Source organism: Protopterus annectens, chromosome 5.part0, assembly GCF_019279795.1.
Source record: "Protopterus annectens isolate FY-2018-M chromosome 5.part0, PAN1.0, whole genome shotgun sequence".
Taxonomy (NCBI): domain Eukaryota; kingdom Metazoa; phylum Chordata; order Ceratodontiformes; family Protopteridae; genus Protopterus; species Protopterus annectens.
This window is the reverse complement of record NC_056735.1, coordinates 220245679-220268781: the sequence shown is the minus strand read 5'-3', so window position 1 is coordinate 220268781 and position 23103 is coordinate 220245679. Positions and strand designations below refer to the sequence as shown.

The 23103-nt window shown below is 38.8% G+C and overlaps 1 protein-coding gene across 1 annotated transcript in view; it reads right to left on the bottom strand.

Moving 5' to 3' along the window:
- Positions 1–12812, bottom strand: part of RAB38 (RAB38, member RAS oncogene family) — an 856617-nt gene extending 843805 nt beyond the window's left edge. Inside the window, exon 1 of the mRNA XM_044072208.1 lies at positions 12307–12812. Within this exon, the coding sequence (XP_043928143.1) occupies positions 12307–12508 (202 nt within the window). The 5' untranslated portion in view covers positions 12509–12812. The remainder of the gene's footprint in view (positions 1–12306) is intronic.
- Positions 12813–23103: the final 10291 nt, after the last annotated feature.

Sequence of the window (23103 nt, the reverse complement as noted above, 5' to 3'; positions counted from 1 at the left end):
AGACTACATTGGCAAATATAATAATTAATTATTAAATGCGCTTAGGAATACAAAGAAAAAAATACTGCCATAAAGACATTGACCAAGACTGCATGTGCAACACATAGCCAATGTGTGGCAGTGACCAAATAAATTATTGAGCAACATTTACTAGAATGTATACATTAATAATGCTTAACTATACGATGTTTATTATAAATAATTCATTGTATGTACACATATTGCACACACCCACATATGTGTGTGTGTGTGTATATATATATATATATATATATATATATATATATACATATATATAAAATGTGTGTGTGTGTGTGTGTGTGTATTTTTGTGTAGGTGTATAAGGCACATGTGTACAAAAGCATATGAGTGTGTGCATGTGTGTATTTAAACACAATTAAGTACTTCTGATTTCATTTTATTAGTGTTTTTAATGCAAGGGCACATAGTAAATGTATGTTAAAGTAAATTCACTTGTATATTATGGTTGCACTCTAACAATGTAAGGGCTGACTCAAAGTCAATGGGAATCTCTTACTCTGGATCTGCATGTACCAGATATGCATGCACCTCTGGAAGGATGTCACAAAAAAACATTAAAGACTTTTTAATGAACAGTATCAATGCACCTAGTTGATAGGGTTGCCACCTGACACTATTTCTGCAGTTCTAGCCTGTGTGTGTGTGTGTGGGGGGGGGGGGGGGGGGGGTGGGTGGCTTGAAAATGGTAAATGCATTGACACTTTACAAGAAAAAATATTTTCTGACTTTTCTCTAAATGTCACAGAAATCGTTGATGCTACAATTAAGTTATCTTAACATATGATTGTGTCTTTCGGCTTTTCCCGGTTAGGGGTCGCCACAGCAGAACTCCAGTCCGCTAATGATTGGCAGTTGATTTTTACATACCGGCTTGCCAGGCCTGATGCACAACCTTCAACGAAGGTATGCCCATTCACACATCTCCACGCAGAAGACGCTCCAGCTGAGAATCGAACTGGACAGCATCTTACTGTGAGGCGACAACGCTACCGCAGCACCACCACCGCGGGTAAGTTATCTTAACATATAAACTATTATAAATAACAGTTAAAGCTTAGCATTTCAATACTGTGTTGCTGCTTATGTAACTTTGTCAGACGAGTTGACAACTGCCTTTAAATGCCTGACTGATCTAATTGCTTTATTTTGCTTTGAAAGCGGATTAAGTTCTCCTCCCCTCTGCAATAAAAACAGTGGAAAAAAGTTCCACAGCGTTCTGTCTTTTTTTACGTCAGCTGCCGTGTTCCTGACATTAGCAGTATTAATTGCCCATCTAAGATTGACAGCAGTACCTGACATGGTAAACTACAGATTTAACTGTGTCCATGATATGTCATGCAGGTGGAGACTATCTGCAAAATATGTGAGAAGTTGAGTTTAAAAAAAGTAGGTGGGCTTTCCCTTCTTTTGACTCCAATGCAAGAAAATAAAAGTTTTAAAAAGTACAAGCAGGTTCCTGGTACTTACACAATGCTGGAACCATATTGTAGGGATAAAATAAACCTAATGATTGAGTTAAACTGTATGAGAGGGAGGAGTTTTCCTTTAATGCTTTTCATTATCTGAACACAAAGTAATAACAAAACTTAACCAAATCCCAAGCCAATGTTTTTGCAGGGGGCAAGGCCACTGCTGCCTCCACATCCCCTGCTAATTAGATATACCAAACTCTGAGGCTGCACAACAGTGGGAAAAGGGTATACATCCTTCCCTGTTGTAATTTTAGTGTTGTCAATATTTTGTGTTTAGATATTTTTAACTGTTGATATTTTGAACTTTAGTTATTTTTTGTCAATATTTAAGTGATTAGATCTTTAGTCATGTACCGATACACATATGTATAGTGAGTGTGTGGGTGTGTGTGCCGGCACACATGCACATGTATGGATACATTACTGGGCTGCTTTTGTTTCTTGGATCTGGAGTACATGAAACCTGTACGTTGGACTCTATGAACATGCAGGTCCAAATGGGAGATGAAATCAGCAACAAAACAAGAGCAGTACTGCAGGAACTAAATTCATCCTCAAGTCTTGGTACCTTCACATGGTGAACCCTGTTTTCACAAAATCTCACCAAGATGACACTACTATATAGACTACATTTTATATAGCATATTTCATGGTGAACAGTAGGCTAAAACATAAAAATGGCAGCTGGGCACACAGGTCCCAGGATAAAAAAGTGCCCATTCCTGGTGTAGACACTAGTGCCAGGACTGGAAAAAAAGGCATTGCATAATCCTTAGGATACAGAAACATTCATACAACAGAATTAGGCCAGGTTCAGGAGGAAGATGCCCTCCTTGTTGAAGAAGGAAAACGTAGTCCATAAAAAATGTCATAATGATGACAAGTGGATTATTGAAGATAAGGAAGAAATTATGTATTGTTTCAATTATTAAAACGCCTAGAATTTCTAAATAGATAATATTTAAAAAGATTAAGAATGAAATTAGATGAAAGAAAAATAATTGCAGAAGAAAAACTGTGAAATGCTCCAAACAGAAATTTGTATTCATTAGTACAATAGAATCATGAGAAGTATTTAATTGACAAAGGAACTTTAGGCCGCCTGGAAGAACAACCAACAGCAGAAGTGGGAAAATGTAAAGAACAAAACCCAGAGATTTTTGAAAGTTATAAATATGATACCTGGTACAGTGCAATATTTATACAAAGGAAAAAAAACAGACTCATCAATACAAAAATGTAGTTCCAAAGATATTTAAAGAGAAATACAGGCAAAGGCACCCATATATGGAAAATTTCACAATACAAAAAAATAAGAAAAGAAAGGATGAACATAGAAAAGAGTACTACTAAGGGAGCAGTTAAACAAATGGAAATTTAAGTTATGGATTGTCTGTAAAATAAAGGATTAAGTGTGGAGAAGCCAGCACAAGCAATGTCACAGCATAATGGAACTGTGGGTCCACAAATTGAAAAACAACAGGTGGAGCAGGAGGCATCTTAAGAAGATTTGCAACAAGACGATGCTCTGGAGCTTTCTGTAGGAGACTGCTATGAAACTCCAGTTGAAGTTGCACTTTAAGGGAAGGAGTGAGACACAGTAGCAACTCTAACCCAGGTAATGTTGCAAAATGTTGACATATAAAGAGCAGCAGATGAAGCATGGTGCATCTGAAGAGGATATGTCACAGGAACATTTTCTGGAAATGTATGTAGATTACTCAAAGGAAAACAAGAACAAACAAGATTCTCAATATCCAGGAAAAAATGATTTAAGGGAGACCTGCTTGATTTAATAGAGATGCAGAGACATATTAAGAAAGACTATAGAGTACAATGCCCAGTTTGGTATGTACCTCACAAGACATCTGCAACAGCTGGAAAGGCCACTGAAATACCTCACTAAAAGAATCACAGGCTTAAAGCAGATGTCCTATGCTGACTGTCTAAAAAAACTCCAGCTATACTCTGTGGCATATCGTTTGCTCATATCTGCTTAACATACAAGGCCATGTCAAACTCTGAGCTGTTGGACATGCTCCGCTTAAAGGAATCCTAATCCCTCAGAGCCACATGCTCCAGGGATCTAAACCTTGTCATCACAATAAACAAAACATGCTGGAGGGATAGGTTTCTGACCCAGAGACTCCCCATACTCTGCAATAGACTGCCCATACATGTCAAGCGGAGTGCCTCCTTTGCCCTCTTCAAAAGGAACCTTGACGATTGTATGGGAGAGAGGAAATTCACCCCAGGGATCACATCAGTCACCCTGCTAGACAGGGGTCCCGGGAAGTAAATATTGTGGGAAGAAATATCCAGGGAATTGTTATGGCTAGACTTGCATAGGCCCTAGGGCCGATAGCTTAGGACCAACCTATGAACTTATGAACCTATGAATAAAATAGATTACAGAAAGTAAATAATACCCAAAATGTGAGAAGACTGGTAAAATAGATGAACACAGTAATCAGGACTATTAAAAGAAATTCATGTGACAGTATTGAAATAAAGACACTGTGTTACTGTACAGTTAAACTAATAACAGGTAAAGTGCTACCACAAAAATCTAGAGCAACAAAAGATAGGAAGGAAACAAATAAAATACCACCAAGAAAGAACAGAATATGGACAACAGCAAAGCAATTAAGAGAAGAAGTATCACTGTTAGAAAAATATAGAAAAGAGAACAGCTCATCAAAAAATACTAGAACGATAGATGTGATAAATGCAGTGTACAGTATCAAAACAGAATAACGTATTGCACACTACTGCCAATAATAAGCTGAAAATATCAGCACATGCTGAAAAACTTAGAAGGTATGCAGATAAATATAAAGGAACAGTACAAAATAAGGAATTCATTGATGATCGAAAAAGATTTTATAGAGAATTTGGAACAAAGCAAAAGGAATAGAAATACCACAAAAAGGAATAAATAGGCATATTTTGGTGAAGCACTTATGACGACCGTGTTGAACATAACAAAGATGCTGAATGTACAGAAAAAGTGAAAGAAAGGGTAAGGAGCTCTAATGTAGAGGATATGAACTGGGATGATGTAACGGCCAGAAAAATTGAGAAAAATTTTTAAAAAGCTTCTAAGTATAAAACCCCAGGCCCAAACGCAGCGCATAACTTCTGGATAAAAGCATTAACATATTTACACAAAAATTTAGCCCTGAGGAAGAATTACTTCTATGCACACCTCAAACAGAAACCAACCTGATTAACAGCAGGAAAAATTTACTCCCCCTTAAGAGTGAATCTGCAAGCCATCTTAAAAACTATAGACCAGTAACTTACCTTCCAGTAATATTCAAACTATAACATAGACTTAATGCAGACAGAGTTTAGTCATTTAATAAAAAACCCAATTATGGCAATAGAACAAAAGGGTAACAAAAGAAAGTCATATGGAGCAAAGGATCATTTGTTGCTATATAAAACTATAATAGAGAATAGTACAAGGAATAAAAATTTAAGTATGGCAGGGATAGATTACAAAAAAGCATTAGATAGCATCCCACACTCATGGATAAAGGAATTCTTACAGATGTATAAGATATGCCATCCATTCATTGATTACATTACAGTGGCCATGAAACAATGGCAGACTACTTTGCAGTTGACCCATGACAAAGGGCAAATCCCAGGGATAAAAATTCAAAGGGGGATATTCTAGGGTGATTCTTTGTCACTGCCACTATTTTGCCTTGCCCTTAACCCATTAAGCTGTTTTCTTAGCAAATTAAGTTATGGTTAGGATTTAGCTCCCAGAAAACAACCTTGTTTAAAGGTTCCTCACCTAATCTTTGTGGATGACATAAAAGGAAGGATCAAAAATAAAACATGAACAAATGCAAAAAAATCTCAGTGAGGAATACTTCAGAAGAATAAGGTGGATACTGAAAACTGCCTTGTCATCTAGGAATAAAGTCTAAGTTATAAATCAAATTGATCTTCCTGATCCACCTTACGGTTTTGACTGATTGGCCTCAAAAATTATTGGATTGATTGGACACGAAAACAAGAAACATATTTCATGCTTATCAAATGATATATAAAATCTGTGTATATCAATAATATATATTCCTCATTCTGAAGGAGGTACGGGCTTCCTCAGAATTGATTACAAGTATAGATCTGCAACCATGGGACTGTACATATCTGCTCACCTCATCAGATCCATATATAGTGAAATTTTTAAAATGCGAGGAGAAGACGATTAAGATGACATCTTTGCTTAGATTAGCAGAAGCACTTCGGTGTCAAGCAGGAATGGAAATCAAACCAGCAATAGAAAAAAATCAGTCAGCAACTAAATGTGCCAAAAAATAAAAGAATATAAGGAAAGAGATCGGATGAGAAAGAAAGAAGTGTGGCAAATTCATAAATATAACGGGAAGTACGAAGACAGAGGTCTAATGGAACAACCTCAAGTCGAAATAAATCTGATGCAGGAATGGTTAAGGAGAAGTGAACTGAAACCAAAAAATGAAAGGTTAATACTGGTGCACCAGTATAGTGGACTATGTGCAAACTGGTTTACAAAATCCATTGAAAGGTAGGAGAAACAGACAAGTGTGGATTCTGTAAAAAATAATTTTGAACAGTTGCACATATTGTTGCTGGGTGTGATACACCTATGGCAGAGGGCTCATATACTGAAAGGAACAGTAATGTGGCAATACTGCTGCACTGATGATTGTGCAAGCACTACAATACTGAAGTGGTTCAGAAGTAGTGGAAAAATGAACCACAAAGCATTACAGAGAACGATAAAGTGTATATCACATGAGATCTCCCATTACTATCAGTTCAAAGTACAGATGTGAGAAAAACAGATATAAAAGTCCATAACAAAGACAAAAGTAGCAGTGATCATTGAAGTGCTATACCTAGTGATAACAGAGAGGCATTAAGTCATAAAATGTCATAATTTACATGCAGAAATGAGAGTAGTGTGGAAGAAAGATACCCAGACAGTTCAAATAGTAGTAGGAGCAACGGGCCTAATAAAAAAGAATTTACAGTTGTACTTAGATATGCCACCAATACATGTAATCTCATATGAATACAGAAGGAGGCTATTCTGGGCATATTGCAAGTGCTGAGAAGAGCACTCCTGGCAAACAACGACTGAAACAATACTAATTTCATGAACTCTAATTATTCACTGATTTAGGATTGGGATCCATTCCCATTATGGTTTTAGGAACCCAAAAGACTTGTAGAAATCAAAGCAGACACCTATGACAGAATTAGTAAACATAGAACATTCATGTGCAGTGAATAAAAAATGATCCATTGTTTATTAGTTATTGTATATTTCCTTACAGAGTACAAGCTAGGAACCAGATTCCCTTGTTACAGCATTACTACACCTTTAAACAGAGAAATCAATCATTTGTCCATAAAGTAATTAAACAAAGGAAAGATTCCACTCTACACAATTCTAGAAATTTAGCCCCTCCACACATTGATAATGGATGTTACGATGCCAAAAGTATAAAACATTTGCTTTTTCATTATAAAAGATATTTGTGTATTAAAAGAAGGCAGACTGCCAACAGGTAAAAATCGCCTAGCTCATCTAGACACCCTCCTTTACTGGTAGTTCATCTGCTAATCCTGGGCAACAATTGCCCATGACTTCTAATCACTCTTCAGAAAGGCCAAATTTCCAGTTTAAAATTGTCTGTTTGTAATTTTTACTACTGACAAAGTCAGGAAAAGCTCAATCATGCGAACTGCAGGGAATGCAGGAAAAAATCAGGTACAGAATTCACAGAGCATGGAACAGCAGCACAGCTCAGCCTGCTAAATTTCATTGAGTTGCATGGCTATGTCATTTTGTTATCCATAGTCTTGCAGATTCCCACAAGGGAATAGTAATACCTCACTAATGGGGAAATAGGAATTTGGATGACTATGAATCAATAAACTGAACAGTTTCTCACTGTCTAGTTGAATGTCCTACCAAAAGGTCCAGGTAGACTACAACCACACATGCCCAGACCTTCCCCCAAGGTAACACACACACGCACACGCACATACATACAAACACTCACTCATGTAGGTAACTGCAGGCAGTCAAATGTGTGTGCATATGAGTCTGCGTTGACCCATCAAAATTATGTTTCAACGAAATGTAAACAGACAAACTCTTTTTCGCGAAAGTGCATTTTCATGAAAATGCACTTTCGCGAAATGCTAATAAACCAGAAAAAAAAACCACAACACGTGCCACATTTATGCAATGGGGGGGGCAAGCCCCCCTGCACCCCCACACCCCCGCTACTTTTATATTCTCACTCTGAGATAACACTACAGTGAGGAAAAAGGAATATTCCCTTATCTCTGATGTACTGCAATCTAAGCAGCAGCCCCTATTTCTGTTTGCTTAGTTGCCTTTTCATGAAAGTTCATTTTCGTGAAAATGCACTTTTGTGAAAAGGAGTTTGCCTGTTTACATTTCATTGAAATATAATTTTAATGGGTCGAGGTATACCCATGCATATACACACATACAGACACAAAAACGCACACACATAAGCGCACCTGCCATACTGTACTTAACTTGGGTGTTATTTGACAGGTAAGGCTAAGTGAAGCACAGCAGGGCTATAGATCATGTCTGTATTTTGCCTATCCCCCTGTGCAATAATATAGCTCACATAAATACACATAAGTATACACCCTTCACCTCTGACAATCTCTATCACAGAGACATTCAGCTGTATATATGGATTGACACACATACACATCTGGCATCTGCATATTCTGCAATCATGATCTCAGCATTCGTACAAACCATAGGACGTGTCAGGCAATGGTCATACACTGTAGACACACACACACACGCACACGCACACGCATGCACACACACATGCACGCACACACACACACACACACACACACACACACACACACACACACACACACAGTCACTTAGACACAAACACATACAAACACACAAACACACCTGCTATACTATACATACATTGGAAGACCAAGTGAAGCAGATCAGTGCTATATACCATGGCTCTATCGTACCTAGTCGCTTTGTGTGATAAATAAAGCTAAACACATAAACACAAGCATATCCCCTTCACTGACACTGACATTCTCACACAATCACACAAAGACACATACAGATGTCTACACACAAACAGGCACACATACTCTTATCCAGTATTTGCAGGCTCTGATTCTCTCATCAAGTACACCCAAACTCTTTAACAATGATGTCACCATTCACAAAAGTAACAGAACATGTCAGCCAGTGGTCATCAACCACACAAAAACACACGCATGCACACTCACAAGAAACAGTCATGCACAAACACTTACAGATCCACTCAGACAGTGTTGCTTTAAATACATACACAAAATTACACAAATAGTCACACACTTCCATATATACAGGGACTACTACTTACACAGTTCAGCAAGGCCTGATGGGTAAATCTGTCTTGGTCTGTGAGGGCAGATTGCCCCCCACTAGAATACATGAATGCAAGCTACTACTTAGAGGTGTACACTTTCACATTCTGTACACTGCTATTTAGTTTAATTTTGTGCAGCATGAAATACAGTAAGTCCACACTATGCAACCATCCTAAATACGCAGTACACTGGGCAAATTATGGATACCATTTGCATAGGCATGCCCCCTACCAGCACATTTGTGTGCAGCAGTCAGACATACTGCATAGATAGTAGGGAAGGGCTGTGCTACTGGACATCTTACTATCTATGAATTATAACAGGGAGGATCAATATGCAAAGCTGCCGACTCATCTGTGAATCCTGGCTCAAATCCTGTAACCTGACCAGAGGGATGGAAAGAAATTAATGTAAAGTATGTATTCCACAGCCCAACAGAATGTGCTGCTTCAGTAGACGGTCACAGCAAGTCTGTTTCACTGCATTGAAGTTGTTACCTGTTGGTCAGTGATGCCTTCTCGCAGTTTCCTATAGCTGATAAAACAGACTACAAATATGACCAGCAAGATTATGCTGCTTTGCCATAGTAAACAATAAACTGCTTTCAATATAGCTTCTGCAAACGGTCACCAAAATAATCAATTCTTGTTTTTCTCAATTTCTTAAATATTTTCATTAGTACAATACATTTCTAATTAGCTAATGAAACAGATGTAAAAAATTGATATATGTGCAGCAAGGGGAGTGTCATTTATTAGACATGGCTTCATAAATTAACATTCTCACCCATGTTTATATAAGCTCCATGGTGCAGTGGCTTGAAGGTAAATCTGTATCATATGATTTAGCAGCACATGATCAGCTGCAGCATACTTTGCTTTGAAGCAAAGCATTCCAACAATCCGCCTGTTCACAGGATAAGAAGAACTGCATTATAAAAGTATGTGTACATATTTCAAATAAACAGTTACCAGCGCAGTATATGACTTAACAAATGGTCTGCACATTAATCTAAGCATGCATTAATAGCTTTTCAAAATTTTTCAAAAATTATTTGTCTTGATCAGAGTCCTCGATACACATGCATGCCGTTATTAGTCTAATTTACCATTAGATGTTTTAAATTACTTTAAGGTTGAATTCATTGGTAATCATGCTTTATTACCGAGTGCACAAGGAAATGTAGACTTGTCGTCAAACCTCTTTTCAGGTGATGCAGTCTCTTACCACTGGAAATGGTAAATAGTCACACTTTATGTCACACAATGAAAAGTAACATACAACTCATAAAACTGTTTCAGCAAAAGCCCAAATTATTGTTTTTCCAATTCTTCTACCTTAATACATTAAAAATAGTATGTAATTTCTGAGCAATAACTCTCATATTCAGTTTAACCATTGCCATGTAATAAAAACAAAATACATATAAACTATGCAGTCAGTATGCCAAAGTCTGTGTGACAGAGGACTTTAGTAAATAATCTGTAACACTTCTCTATGAAAAATGTAAAATTAAGATAAACAGCATCACATCCTGCTTTTGCCACTTGTGTACTCCAAATTAACATCAGTACAAAAAATGTAACAAAGACGTGTGGGTAAGTATTTGGTTCTGACAGTATCTATCTAAAACCTAAATACCTTAATGAATCCTGTATGGATTTGTTTGGCACACTGCATGCCTGTGTTTGCAGTGTTTGTGAATGAAAGCAGGAAACCAAAACTGTCACTAGTCAACTAAACAAATACTCATTTGTGTGATATTGATTAAAACCCACAGCCATTCATCATCAATGCTAATTTCAGTTAGATGTATTATGGAAAATAAATCTGTTGACCTCTGTAGTTTTTTATTATATGCACCGTTTCATAGGCGCAAAAGATTTCATTACCTGTGAAGAAAAATTGCTGGTAAATATCATAGGAGGTATCGAAATTTCTCCTACAGATGGTAGTTATTAATTTAGGAAAATATTAAGTATTGCAATAACAGTAAAATATGAAATGCAATTATATTAATTCTCTACAAATCTGTTGGCATGTTAAACTGCACACAGAGCCTGATATACCAGTAACAATTAAGAGAGGGAAATTTCCCAGATTGATAGGATGACTAGATGAAAGAAAGACCCTTTCTTCTTGCACGTTGACCAGAGACAGGGTGAATGCACTAAAAATGTATAAGTAGTAACTGACTGGAAAGGTCTCCAGTCTGTGTAAATGGCAGGACTTATCTAGCTGTGTTTTTTATCAAATCAAGGAAATATTCTCCTTTAGAAAAACAGAATAACAATTTTGCTTTCATCTTCCCAAACCTCCTAAAACTGAGTAAGTTCTGGTTATCTTAAAGTGTCTAAATAACACTGGAGAGATTCATAAACTACCAGGCTTGAGGAGAGTTACTGAAGGAAAGATGAAATTAAATTAACATGCTTATTCTGTAAATCCTTTTGGCATTTTCATGCCTATCAAATCCGGGACACATATAACTCAAATTTATTGACACAATTAAGAAAAGTAATAGTTGCATCTAGAGAATTTGGATTACAAAGTGAAATGCAACACACTGAAAAGTAAGTTTGTGCATGAAAACTGAATGTGTGTATCTGTCGTTATGGGGCGGGGTGGGGTGGCGGAGAATGGTTAACTCCCCAGTAGATTACATAGCATTTCTTTGCAGACCAAGTAGTTACTAAAAAGTTTTCTCGGTAGTCATCTTATTGAAAAAAAAACACATATTATCTTATTCTAGTTTATAACGGCAGAATTCACGTTATGAGAATGCATACACGACTAATCAATGGATGAAATTAAGCCCGTAACTGATAACATTCTGACTACTCCCTGCACCCTAGACAGCAGGATTATGATCGGGTCTCTAGTCATAACACAACTGGTTATGTTCGGACACCCGACCAAACTATTTTGTTTTTAATTGACTCTGTAATGTCATTGCTTAAATTTTGTGGCAGCGCCAGGCGTGCAACAAATTTTAAAGCTGCGATTTTATTATTAGATGTGCACTTCACTTACATCTTTTAAAGCTGTTTGTTTATGTCAGTTGTAGTTTCCGTGTAACTGCAACATATAATAATACCGTGAAATTCGTACTAGGAAACTGGCTATAACGGGTTCTTGCGTATGAACTTGGCGTTAACAAGCTTGCATTCACGATATCTTTAGAGTTTAATAAACGGTCCATATATTACAATATTATTTAATGAGTGAGCATGAAAGATGTCACGTTATCTTCCGTTCTCCCTTTCAGTGTTGCTCAGATAATGTTATGCATTTATTTTCGATACTGTTTTGCAGCTAAAACAGTGGTTTGCAAACCTACCTGCTATGTCCCACAGCTGAAGTCTGACAACTGTCTCCACATCCCAGTTCAAAACTTTCAGGGCAAAGTCCACCCCTATGGTCGCCCTGTAGTGGGGTGAGAAGTTCTGATGCACATAGCGTTTGATGATGCTTGTTTTCCCCACTCCTAAGTCTCCAATCACTAGAACTTTGTAGAGATGCTCTTTCTGGCTGCTCTGCATATTCAGTGCCTGCTTCCTGGGTCTTCCTCACATGAGACAAGTACAGAAAATGTATAAAAAGTCTAAATTATTTCATAAAGTCGGGCCCCAGAAGCTCAATAGTCCAGGGTCACATTACAACACTGCTGGTTACTCAGCAAGCTCCACCCCATGAAATCAGCAGGGCTTTCTTACTTTCCAGTCACTAACCTGCCTTCCTTTCCCCAAAAAACGTTTAGTTGCTTGAGGTTGCCTTAGCTCTTCTGCAGGTGCCAGTGAAAGTATCATCACCAGTTTTAAACAGGCGACCGGAGAATTGACAGCACACAAGTACAAGTGTCAAGTTGTGACAAGCTGGGCAAGGAAGTAATGACTTCTTATCATTGGGTATGGCAGTTCTCTTTCTCAAGATAGTACAAATCAGATAAGCAAGTCTAGAAAACTGTTTGGGTGTTTATGATAGAGAAGGAAGTATGCTCTTTTAAGAAAACTAGACCACAACTCTTTTAATGTTTTGCAGTTTTATTCTGCCATTGATATGAATCCTGTTTTGCATCAAATGACTACACAATGCTTGCAGTAAGGACAGGGATACCTCGGTGAAACTCAGACATCATGTCATGTTCATAAGTATGACAACAAACAAAAGTGTGACTGTTCTTTAGCTTTTTAATCTTTATCTAAATCTTCTGTTATACAGTGCATAAGGAATTGTGTTTTTAAAGATGTTGAAATTGCGGTGCTCTCTTTTTGAGAAAATGCTGAAATGCAACCAAATGTTCTGTTACTTATAAACAACTTTGCTCACATTGCATTTAAAAATATGCCAGTACTACCATCCGAAAGACACCATTTCTTGAGATCTCAAGTGTTAAGACAAACTAGACTGTGTCTGTCCTGGATAGTGTGCCTTGAGCTGTCAGTACAGAAAAGAAATTAAGATGTTGAGTTAGATCCACAGTTTTCAGTTTGACCCCTGCAGTCTCAAGGTACATAGCATGTCATTTTGTTATGTCAACTGATAACCCTGCACTCATATGTCACACTGTAAGCAAGCATTTCTTTCTTTCTGTCTTTATTTCTTTTTTCCTAAAGGAGTAGAGACATCCTAAACAGTGAATGATGTGTATTGGTCTGTAGCAGATCCCAGAGACAATAATTATTCATGGGTACCACTTAGTCACATGACTAAATTAGTGTGCAAGCAGACAGTGGTATCTATTGAATCTTTATGAGTTTCCACTTCCTCATGTTTTTTTTTTTAAAGAGGAGTGCATCTCCTCCCTGATATCTCTAAATTAAGCTCTCCAAACTAGCTAAAATCTTCCCTCTAGAATGCCACAGGCATATATGAATTGTTCATCATATAATGTTCTTCTGAGAGTACAGTGGTGCACAAGTTAGCATTTTTACCTTACAGTGTTTACTGCTTTGTTTTCCAGTTTCAGTGCTTTTTGTGGAGCCATGGAGCCTAAATATCCTAGCTGTGTGAGTGTGTGTGTGTGTGTGTGTGTGTGTGTGTGTGTGTGTGTGTGTGTGTGTGTGTGTGTGTATGTGTGTGTGTGTGTGTGTGTGTGTGTGTGTGTGTGTGCGTGTATGTATATATATATATATATATATATATATATATATATATATATATATTTGTATGTATATATCTGCCAACCTCCCTCCTCCACAGTTGCTCCATCTCCCATAGAACACTGAAATGGATAAAGAAAGTAGTTGGGAGAATGAATCCATGATTAAATGAATGGATAAATGAATAGATAAATGAATGAATGATGGTTTTTCTGCTTATGGCCTTTCCAGTGATCAAAACATTAAGATACTCACTGGGAACAACAATGACTAATTCTTTTTCTGTATTACTTTGCTGTAATTAAAATTGCATTCAGTATCACAGATGAATGTATTAAAACATGTAATGTCTAATTACTGTTGGCCTTCAACACCAGGAAATCTGAAAGAAAGGTTAAGTAGATATGTTGTGAGCTACCCTACAAATATACACAAGACTGGATTTTCAAAGAGCACTTGAGGCTGAGTGCTGAGAAGGAAGCACTGCCCCAGCTTGCTGTGTAAGTCCCCTGCCCCCCTCCACATGACAGTGGTTGACAGGAGGAGGAATGCTTCTGCTATGTAGGTAATCCAAAATTGCACAGTGTAGTGTGACTCATATGAGGCAACACTCCTCTTTAACAGTGGCCATTACCCCATTCTTTAACTCTATGTACAAGTTGCATTGCAATCTATATAATGTTACACAGTGTGCTATGCAAATAAATCATACTATGCATGCATGATGTAGCCTACCTAGCGTCAAGGGGCTTACAACTATATTTGAAATACCCTGCAGAGCAAGCAAAAGATGGGAGAATAAGAGGATATAAGCAACGGTTAATGGTCCTAGGTAGCAGCTCCTCATGATCTATAGTTGAATACATGCCATGTTAATGAAGAGGAAGATGGTAAACAAAAAGTCAGTCACCATATATACCCCATCTATAAGTGTTTTTTTCAGAAATGTTTGCAGTGGTGTACAACTAGAAGGCCCACAGTATATTGGTATGTACCATCTCCAGACATCAGGAGTCATGCCTGTATGTGCAAAGATTAGCTGTATGCCTTCACTACCATCTGCAGAGACAGAGCACTTGCAGTCTAGGCAGTAGTGCCATATCCCCAAATGTTGTGAAACCCCACAATGTATTTAGATGTGTTCTATGCAGCCTAACCAAGGACTGAGTTATAACGATATATGCATAGCTATGGCACCCAAATAATTGCTTCAGGCACAATACTGTGTATCATGATCAGCCTTCCTTGTGTAAGGTCTGCACATGTTAAGCTGGTGGTGCACATATTGTTTGAGAACTAAATGTACCAGCAGTAGTAGTATATGCTGACATATTCATCAAACTTCTCGAAAGCAAATTTCACACGCCTCAAAACCGAGGCGAAATCCTTCAAAGCCCCCGGGCCTGTGGAAAATACGGCCCAGACCGCAGAATCCTTTATAAATGCATTCTATGAACACCTTCAGGAATGCATGGATCATGCAATCCCAAATAAAACCAAGACCCAATCCTCCAAAGGCAGACGTCCTGTCTGGTGGACCCCAGCCATAAACAAACTATACAATAGAAGGAGGAAGCTACTACATGATAGAGCAAAATCCCAAAAAGGGAAGGCATCTCTGATCAGTATTAGCAAAAACTACGGCACTCATAAAATCGCCTAAGGCCAGCTTCGAGAGAAAAATTGCACAGGACACTAAGGATAATCACAAGGCTTTCTTTAGTTATGTTAGGAACCTGGGTGGGAATTCCCAGATATGCTCAGAATTAGTCCAAAATGACAAAAATACACCGCGCCCACAGCCATTGCCAACATCCTAGCTGACAGGTTCAGTGCAAACTTCTCCCCCCTCTCCCCACCAAAAGGACAAATATCTATCCCAACAGAGTGCTGCCCCCCTGACATCTCAGATGCTCAGGTAAGAGCCGCCCTCTCCAAAGCAAAAAACACAGCATCAATGGGACCAGATGGTGTCCCGGGCTGCGTCCTACATGAACTCCAAGAAGAGCTAAACCCAAACATAAAACTACTGTTCAATCTTAGCCTTACTACAGGATATGTACCCAAAGAGTGGCGTACAGCAACAGTGGTCCCTCTCCACAAAGGTGGTGCCTCAACGGATCCTGGAAACTATCGCCCCATAAGCCTGAATTGCTTGGTCTGCAAAGCTATGGAAAGGATCATCATGAACCTCATAAATAAAGATATTGGGGATCTACAGACACTGGATCCTACCCAGTTTGGCTTTGTTAAGGGCAGATCCTGCCTCTTAAACCTGGCCGATTTCTTTGAAACAGTCACCAAGGCCATTGACGAGGGGAAGGTGGCCCACACAGCCTACCTGGACCTCGCAAAAGCCTTCGATACAATACCCCACTCGGGCATTATAGATAAGCTCACCAGCTTAAATATAAACCCCTATGTCACTAGATGGGTTGCAAACTGGCTCAAGGACAGAACCCACATGGTTAGAATTGCTGGAGCCATGTCAGACTCCAAACCAGTTACAAGTGGCGTCCCACAAGGCTCAGTCCTGGGACCTCTCTTGTTCGGTATATATTTCTCGGCGGTACAGGCCAACACAGAAGGACTGTGGCTGACCAAGTTCGCAGATGACTGCAAACTGGGTGCCATAATCAACTCTCCAGCTGACACAAGCATCCTCCAAAAGGGCCTCATAGAAACAGACAACTGGTGCCAGAGCCATGGCCTCAAGCTAAACGCCAACAAGTGTATAGTCATCCCCTTTGGCAAAAACAAAGTGCTCACAAATTACCACATAGGTGGTAATCCATTAAGTACAGAAGAAGTCATTAGGGACCTGGGGACCCAAGTAGATAGCAATCTCTCATTTGACAACCACGTGGCCAAAGTGGTTAGAAAAACATTTTATATAGCCCACCTAATCATGAAGGGATTCACATCTAGATCAGGGGAGGTCATCGTACCTCTTTACTCATCCCTCATCAGGCCCATAATTGAGTACAATGCCCCTTTTGGGATGTACCTTACCAGACACCTGCAGCAACTGGAAAGACCCCAAAAGTACCTCACCAAGAGGATCAAAGGGCACAAACAGATGCCATATGCTGCCCGGTTAAAGAAACTCCAGCTCTACTCAGTGGCATACCGCCTGCTCAGAGGCGATCTGTGCCTGACGTATAAAGCCATGTCCACCCCAGAATTAATGGACATGCTGCACCTCAGAAAATCCAAATCCCATTGAGCTACGCGCTCCAGAGACTTGAACCTCAGCACTGAAATAAATAGGACATGCTGGAGGGACAGATTCATAACCCAGAGGCTCCCTTCACTCTGGAATAAAATCCCAGTCCAGGTTAGGCAGAGTCCCACATTGACTCTCTTCAAGAGGAATCTTGATGAGTGGATGGGTGATCATAGGTTTACCCCGGCTATCACTTCTGTGTCACTGTTAGACAGAGGCACAGTATACTAACCTCAAAAAACGCATAGCAAAATTAATTTAAAATGGGTGGCGAAAGCCAAACACACTCTGGCTAGGCTTATAAATGCCCTAGGCCAGATAGCCTAGTATGAACCTATGAACCTATGAACCTAAGACTCCAGGGATGCATAATATGGCTGCATGTGGGGTGGGGGAAGAGTGTGCTACAGAGGGATATGTGATTATTGTTTTACCCTTTGAGGTGTGCTGTGACTATAGTGGCAGGGTCATACCACACTCCAAGACAAGAGGAGTGCATTGGTAAACTGAAAAAACATATTAAGCAAGAGGATTAGTTCTGTTTGTGTGGCAGCAGGTCTGATTTGAAATGTATGGTAGTATCTCTTTAAGAGAATGATGCAAGCAAACAAAAAGTGCACATAATGTAGTTCCTGTTCACTCCACTGATATATATACTACAGACATTCTGAAGGTTGGTAATAGCATCCACAGTGTATAGCTTAGTTGTGAACATCCCAATGAGCATCATAAATGTTACACTTTCAAAAGTAAATATGTCTGTCTATTTTCATATCATGGAACAGTCATTGTTACAGAAATATAAAACATATGTTTTTAATTTATTCATTCCTGGAAAACAAAGTTATTGTTTTATTTTTCACTTCAGTAATTTATTACAGGCTCTCAGAGTATCTCAGCTTTTCATGAAAAGATGACCCATCGGAAAATGTTAAAAATTGCCTTGAAACAATGTTATTTAACAGAAAGTGGATACTGTAGAAACTGATATTAAATTTATTCTTCATTGTGAAGAGAATAGCTGAGTATCTGGAAAAGGCATATATATGGGTTCCATGCACTAGATCGAATTTTCACTAATTTGAAATAGTACATGGAATGCTCACTGCAGTGAAAATGCACTTAATCGAAAGTGCACTTACGCAAAGTTCAGTACAACGAACGGGTGTTGTACTGAACTTCCATGCAGTACTCACAGACCTTATGGTTAGGGCACTTGTCATAGTAAGGGGATAGCCCTACCATGACCCGTGCCCTAACCCTAAGGTCCGTGATGATTGCTGCGCAGTTAAGGACATAGCAATGTCCTCCACTATGGTGCGATAGTCACAAACCTTAGGGTTAGGGCATGGGTTAGGGTAAGGGGATAGCTTTACTAACTATCCCCTTACCCTAACCTGTGCCCTAACCCTAAGGTCCTTGACTATCACACCATAGTGGGGGACATAGCTTGTTTTTTATGTCCTCCACTGTGCTGCGGTGTTTTCTGTGAAGTACACTTACGCAAAAGTTCACTTTCGTTAAAGTGAACTTTCACAAACTTTCGTTCTTGTAATATGAATCCATATATATATATATATATATATATATATATATATATATATATGAGTCCGGGTTTTGGGGGCTTGCCCACCTTCAGTGGGTGCAGGAGGGCTTAACCCCTTGTAAAAACAAGTTTAAAGGGAAGAGTAATGTTCAATTCTTCTTCTACAATTGTAGCCCTTTTTTGTTATTGTGCCAGCACTCAACATTATGAGTGCTGACATTACAATAGTGAGCCATATTTAATACTTCTCGTTTACAGGAGTGAAATATGAAGCATCTGAAGCAATGGCAAAATCATAGCACCCATTAATTTAAGACAGCAAATGCTTCTGTAAATATGAGTCACATTTTTGAATGGTAATATGAAAGAGAAGATTAGAGTAAGACATGGGTCACATGACTGCTAGGAGTGATAACTGCTTACCCACAGAGCTCTGTACTGCAAGAAAAACTTATCATTAATAATGCATTTAAATTAGTCACAGGTGCAGCATATAATATTATGTCTGGACATATTTTCTGAAACGTAACATTAAAAGAGAAAGAGTATTGTGAACATATTCAGAGCATTAAATAAAGCAGCCTGGTGAAATGCTGTTAAGATGTGAATATCAAAATCAAAACTACAAGATTGCTTTTAAAAAAAGTAGCACTAACAAAATTAGTTTGTATAATGGTTTGAGTTGTAAAGCTAATAAGTTAGGCATGATGAAAGGAATGCTGAAGATACAAGTATTAAGTAAATGAGTACCCGAACAGTTACACAATCACAGCGCCATCTTACATACTGTACAGTGTCATTGCAGCAGTAGCTTTCATCACCATTCTAATTAAATTACAGGCTAAAGGTATTTTACATGAAATTAACATATGCAAATTTATCTAGAAGCTATGCCAGTGATATATACTATTAGGAAAGCATCAGCAGCTTTATGCAGCTGAACAGGACCTGAAATGAGTAGAAAACTTGAGAGTTATCATTACAAAGCAGTGAGAGCCAAAACAATGCATGAATACTGCGGTCAGTTTTGTGAAGCAATAAATGCAAATGAAATGAAATGCACTTTCCCTCAACATTTATAGAGTGATTAAAAGAGAGTATTAGTCATTGCTTACAGTTGAGAAAGTAGTCTCAATAATGTCAAATTTTAAACTATGAGGAATTATGACAGACTGAGCTAGATATAAAAGGCACCAAAAACTACACATTTGATAGATTCTTATGGAAATATAGATTCCTTAGACTTCCATTTGTTTTGCACTTGCATCAACTGCACAAGTCATTGAAGACTTAAAAGGATTGATAACATAATGTTTGGTGAGACTAATACCATTACCGAATAATAATGATACAGCCCAGAAAAACTGCAAAATCAGACTAACAAATCTGAAATTCATGGGTACAATTCGAATCTCAGAGGAACTAAACCCAACCACAGAGAAAATCAGAGCACAAGTACAAATGCATTCATGACATTTCTGAAAGTGACACAGCATGTTTGAGCTTCTACCTAAATGAATGAGGTACTTAGAAACCGACTGGAGTAAAATATAGCCTGCAAGTGGAAGTATGAATAGAAAAGGAGCTCTGAAATGCTGAACAAACTAGTAATTAAAGTCGGTACAATGAAATAATATGATGTAAGTAAGTCAAGTAAATGCAAGTAGAATATTATATGGTTGAAGTCTTATAAGAAGTTAACCAATTGCTTATTAATCAAGAGCAATTCCAAATGTTCAGAGAATATATTTTAGGCAGAAAATGAGCTGCTGCACATAGTAAATGGATGTGACAAATTATATAAATAAATTCATGACAAAGAAGCACAACTAAAGACAAGCTCCATTGGAAAGGATGCCCAAGAAGTCTTTGTACAACTCATATCTGAAAATGCAAAGGCTCTTGATTCAATTGCAGAAGTACATGACCAATGTGAAATGCAAGCCAGGACTGGAATTACGTATAGCAGATATGTCAATTAGAGCATATATATCAGACCTTTAGGAAGATGTGCTGGTTAAAGAACTAGTAATTTTTTTGAGCAATACCACATTTAGGACATAAGAAAACAAAAGAGTACCAGAGATGTACAGACACTGATTCAGGAATATATTTACTGAAAGAAGGCATACCCCCGGATTCACTAATTCTCCGTGTAAGACTTAATAAGTCTTACTCGGAGGCTGCAGTTGAACGGTTTGACGTCAGCGTGCCATGAATATTCATGAGGGCACGCTGACTCAACCATAACTCTTACACGGACTGAGTAGGAAGCAGGGGGCATGTCCGACTGCCGAACAGTCTAAATGTGCACCCCCCTGCAAGGTTTTAAAAAGCATAATGTCAAGACACAAGAGCAAGTTCGCTCAAATGTACTTGCACCCAACACCACACTCCCTGACACTGTAAACCCCCATCACACTTATATAAAGTAAATAATTATATATATATATTTTTAAATCCACTATATAGCTGCCCGTATTTGCGCGTGTGTGCGTGGGGTGTGCCCATTGCTTAGCTAAAGTTAGTAATTCTGACATGGAAGAGCATAAGAAAGAATGTTTATGCAAATCACACCAAATTGCAATAGCATAATGGTGGAGCATATGCACAAAGAGAAGGCATTCACCGTTTGAGTCCCACCACTCCCCTCCTTATTTGTTTTAAATCAGTATTTGAAATAATACCAGACATATATGATTAAAATTTTATTAAAAGCAGTGACATGGCCAATGTATCAGTGAACAAACTAAATATTTTTAAATGACCCAGATATATAATAGCCTGCTGTTAAGCAATGCTTTACACAGCTAAACACAGGTGCCCATAGTTTAATAGCGCTTTACCCAGCTAAACAGAGGTGCTCATAGTCTAATAGCGCTTTACCCAGCTAAACAGAGTTGCCCATAGTTTAATAGCGCTTTACCCAGCTAAACAGAATTGCCCATAGTTTAATAGTGCTTTACCCAGTGCAATAGAGTTGCCCAAAGTTTAAAAGCGCTTTACCCAGCACAATGTGTTTGCGCGGATGTGCGCGCCATGCCAACTAGGGCACTGTAGGGCACCGTGGAGCAATGTAGAGCTAAGTTGCTTAAACGCAGCCACACCCCCTAGCCTGGCTAGACAGTATTAAAATAAAAGAATGAAAAGGTTCAAACCCAGGACCTTGTGCATCCTAATCAAAGTACAGAACCACTAAGTCATGACAACATAGGGGAAGCAGCGACTATTAACATTCCTAAACTTACGAATGGTAGTTTAACCATTACTAAGCAGGTCTGCAGTCAGCCGAGAATTTTATAAAACGGCCAATCACAAAAAAGTGCAGGAAATGCGGCATATTTAAGCCCCATAGGTGGGAATACTCGCCATAACTGATTGTAGCTCACATTTGCAGTCAGAATGGCAGGTGCAGGAGAGGATTCACGCTTCCAAGCACAATGTTGGGGCATCGAGGAGTCCAAATACATGATTTGGCTCCTTGTTCACTGTCACGAGTCAAGACTCCTGCAGGGCCAGTTCCAAGGGACGGACTACAAGGCAGAGGCTTGGAACCGGTTAGCTCGTGAACTCACCAGTGCCACAGGCGTTCCTTGGACTGGTGAGCAGGTCCATCACCACCATGCAGACCTGAAGAGATGAAAGCAGGACCGCCTGAACCAGTGGATACAGAAGGCCCGTGGGATGCAGAATGCCCCACAACTGAGTATGTAGCCATGGAATGTAGTATGTAAGAATTGATAATGGAGTATGTATAACGGATAGGTATGTCTCAATATCCCTTCATTTAATTTACAGCTGCAGGTGACCGTGCTATGAATCAGCAAGCCTATGCTGATAGGCTGCTAAGGCTGTGCCACCAGGCAGGTTAGTGATTATTCTGCATGTATTCTTATATAAAATATGGGAGAGAGCATGAAAGAAAGTGTTGTAGTCCAATAAAACATAGGTTCATAGGTTCATAGGTAGATACTTGGCTATCTGCCTTAGGGCATTTATAAGCCTAGCCAGAGTGTATTTGGCTTCTGCCTCCCTATTGGGATTCTACTCCAGAGTGAGGGGAGCCTCTGGGAAATGAATCTGTCCCTCAAGCATGTCCTATTTAGTTTTGTGCTGAGGTTTAGGTCCCTGGAGCGTGTAGCTCTAAGGGACTTGGATTTTTTGAGGTGGAGCATGTCCATTAATTTTGGGTTTGACATGGCTTTGTACATCAGGCATAGATCGCCTCTGAGTAGGCGGTAAGCAACTGAGTAGAGCTGGAGT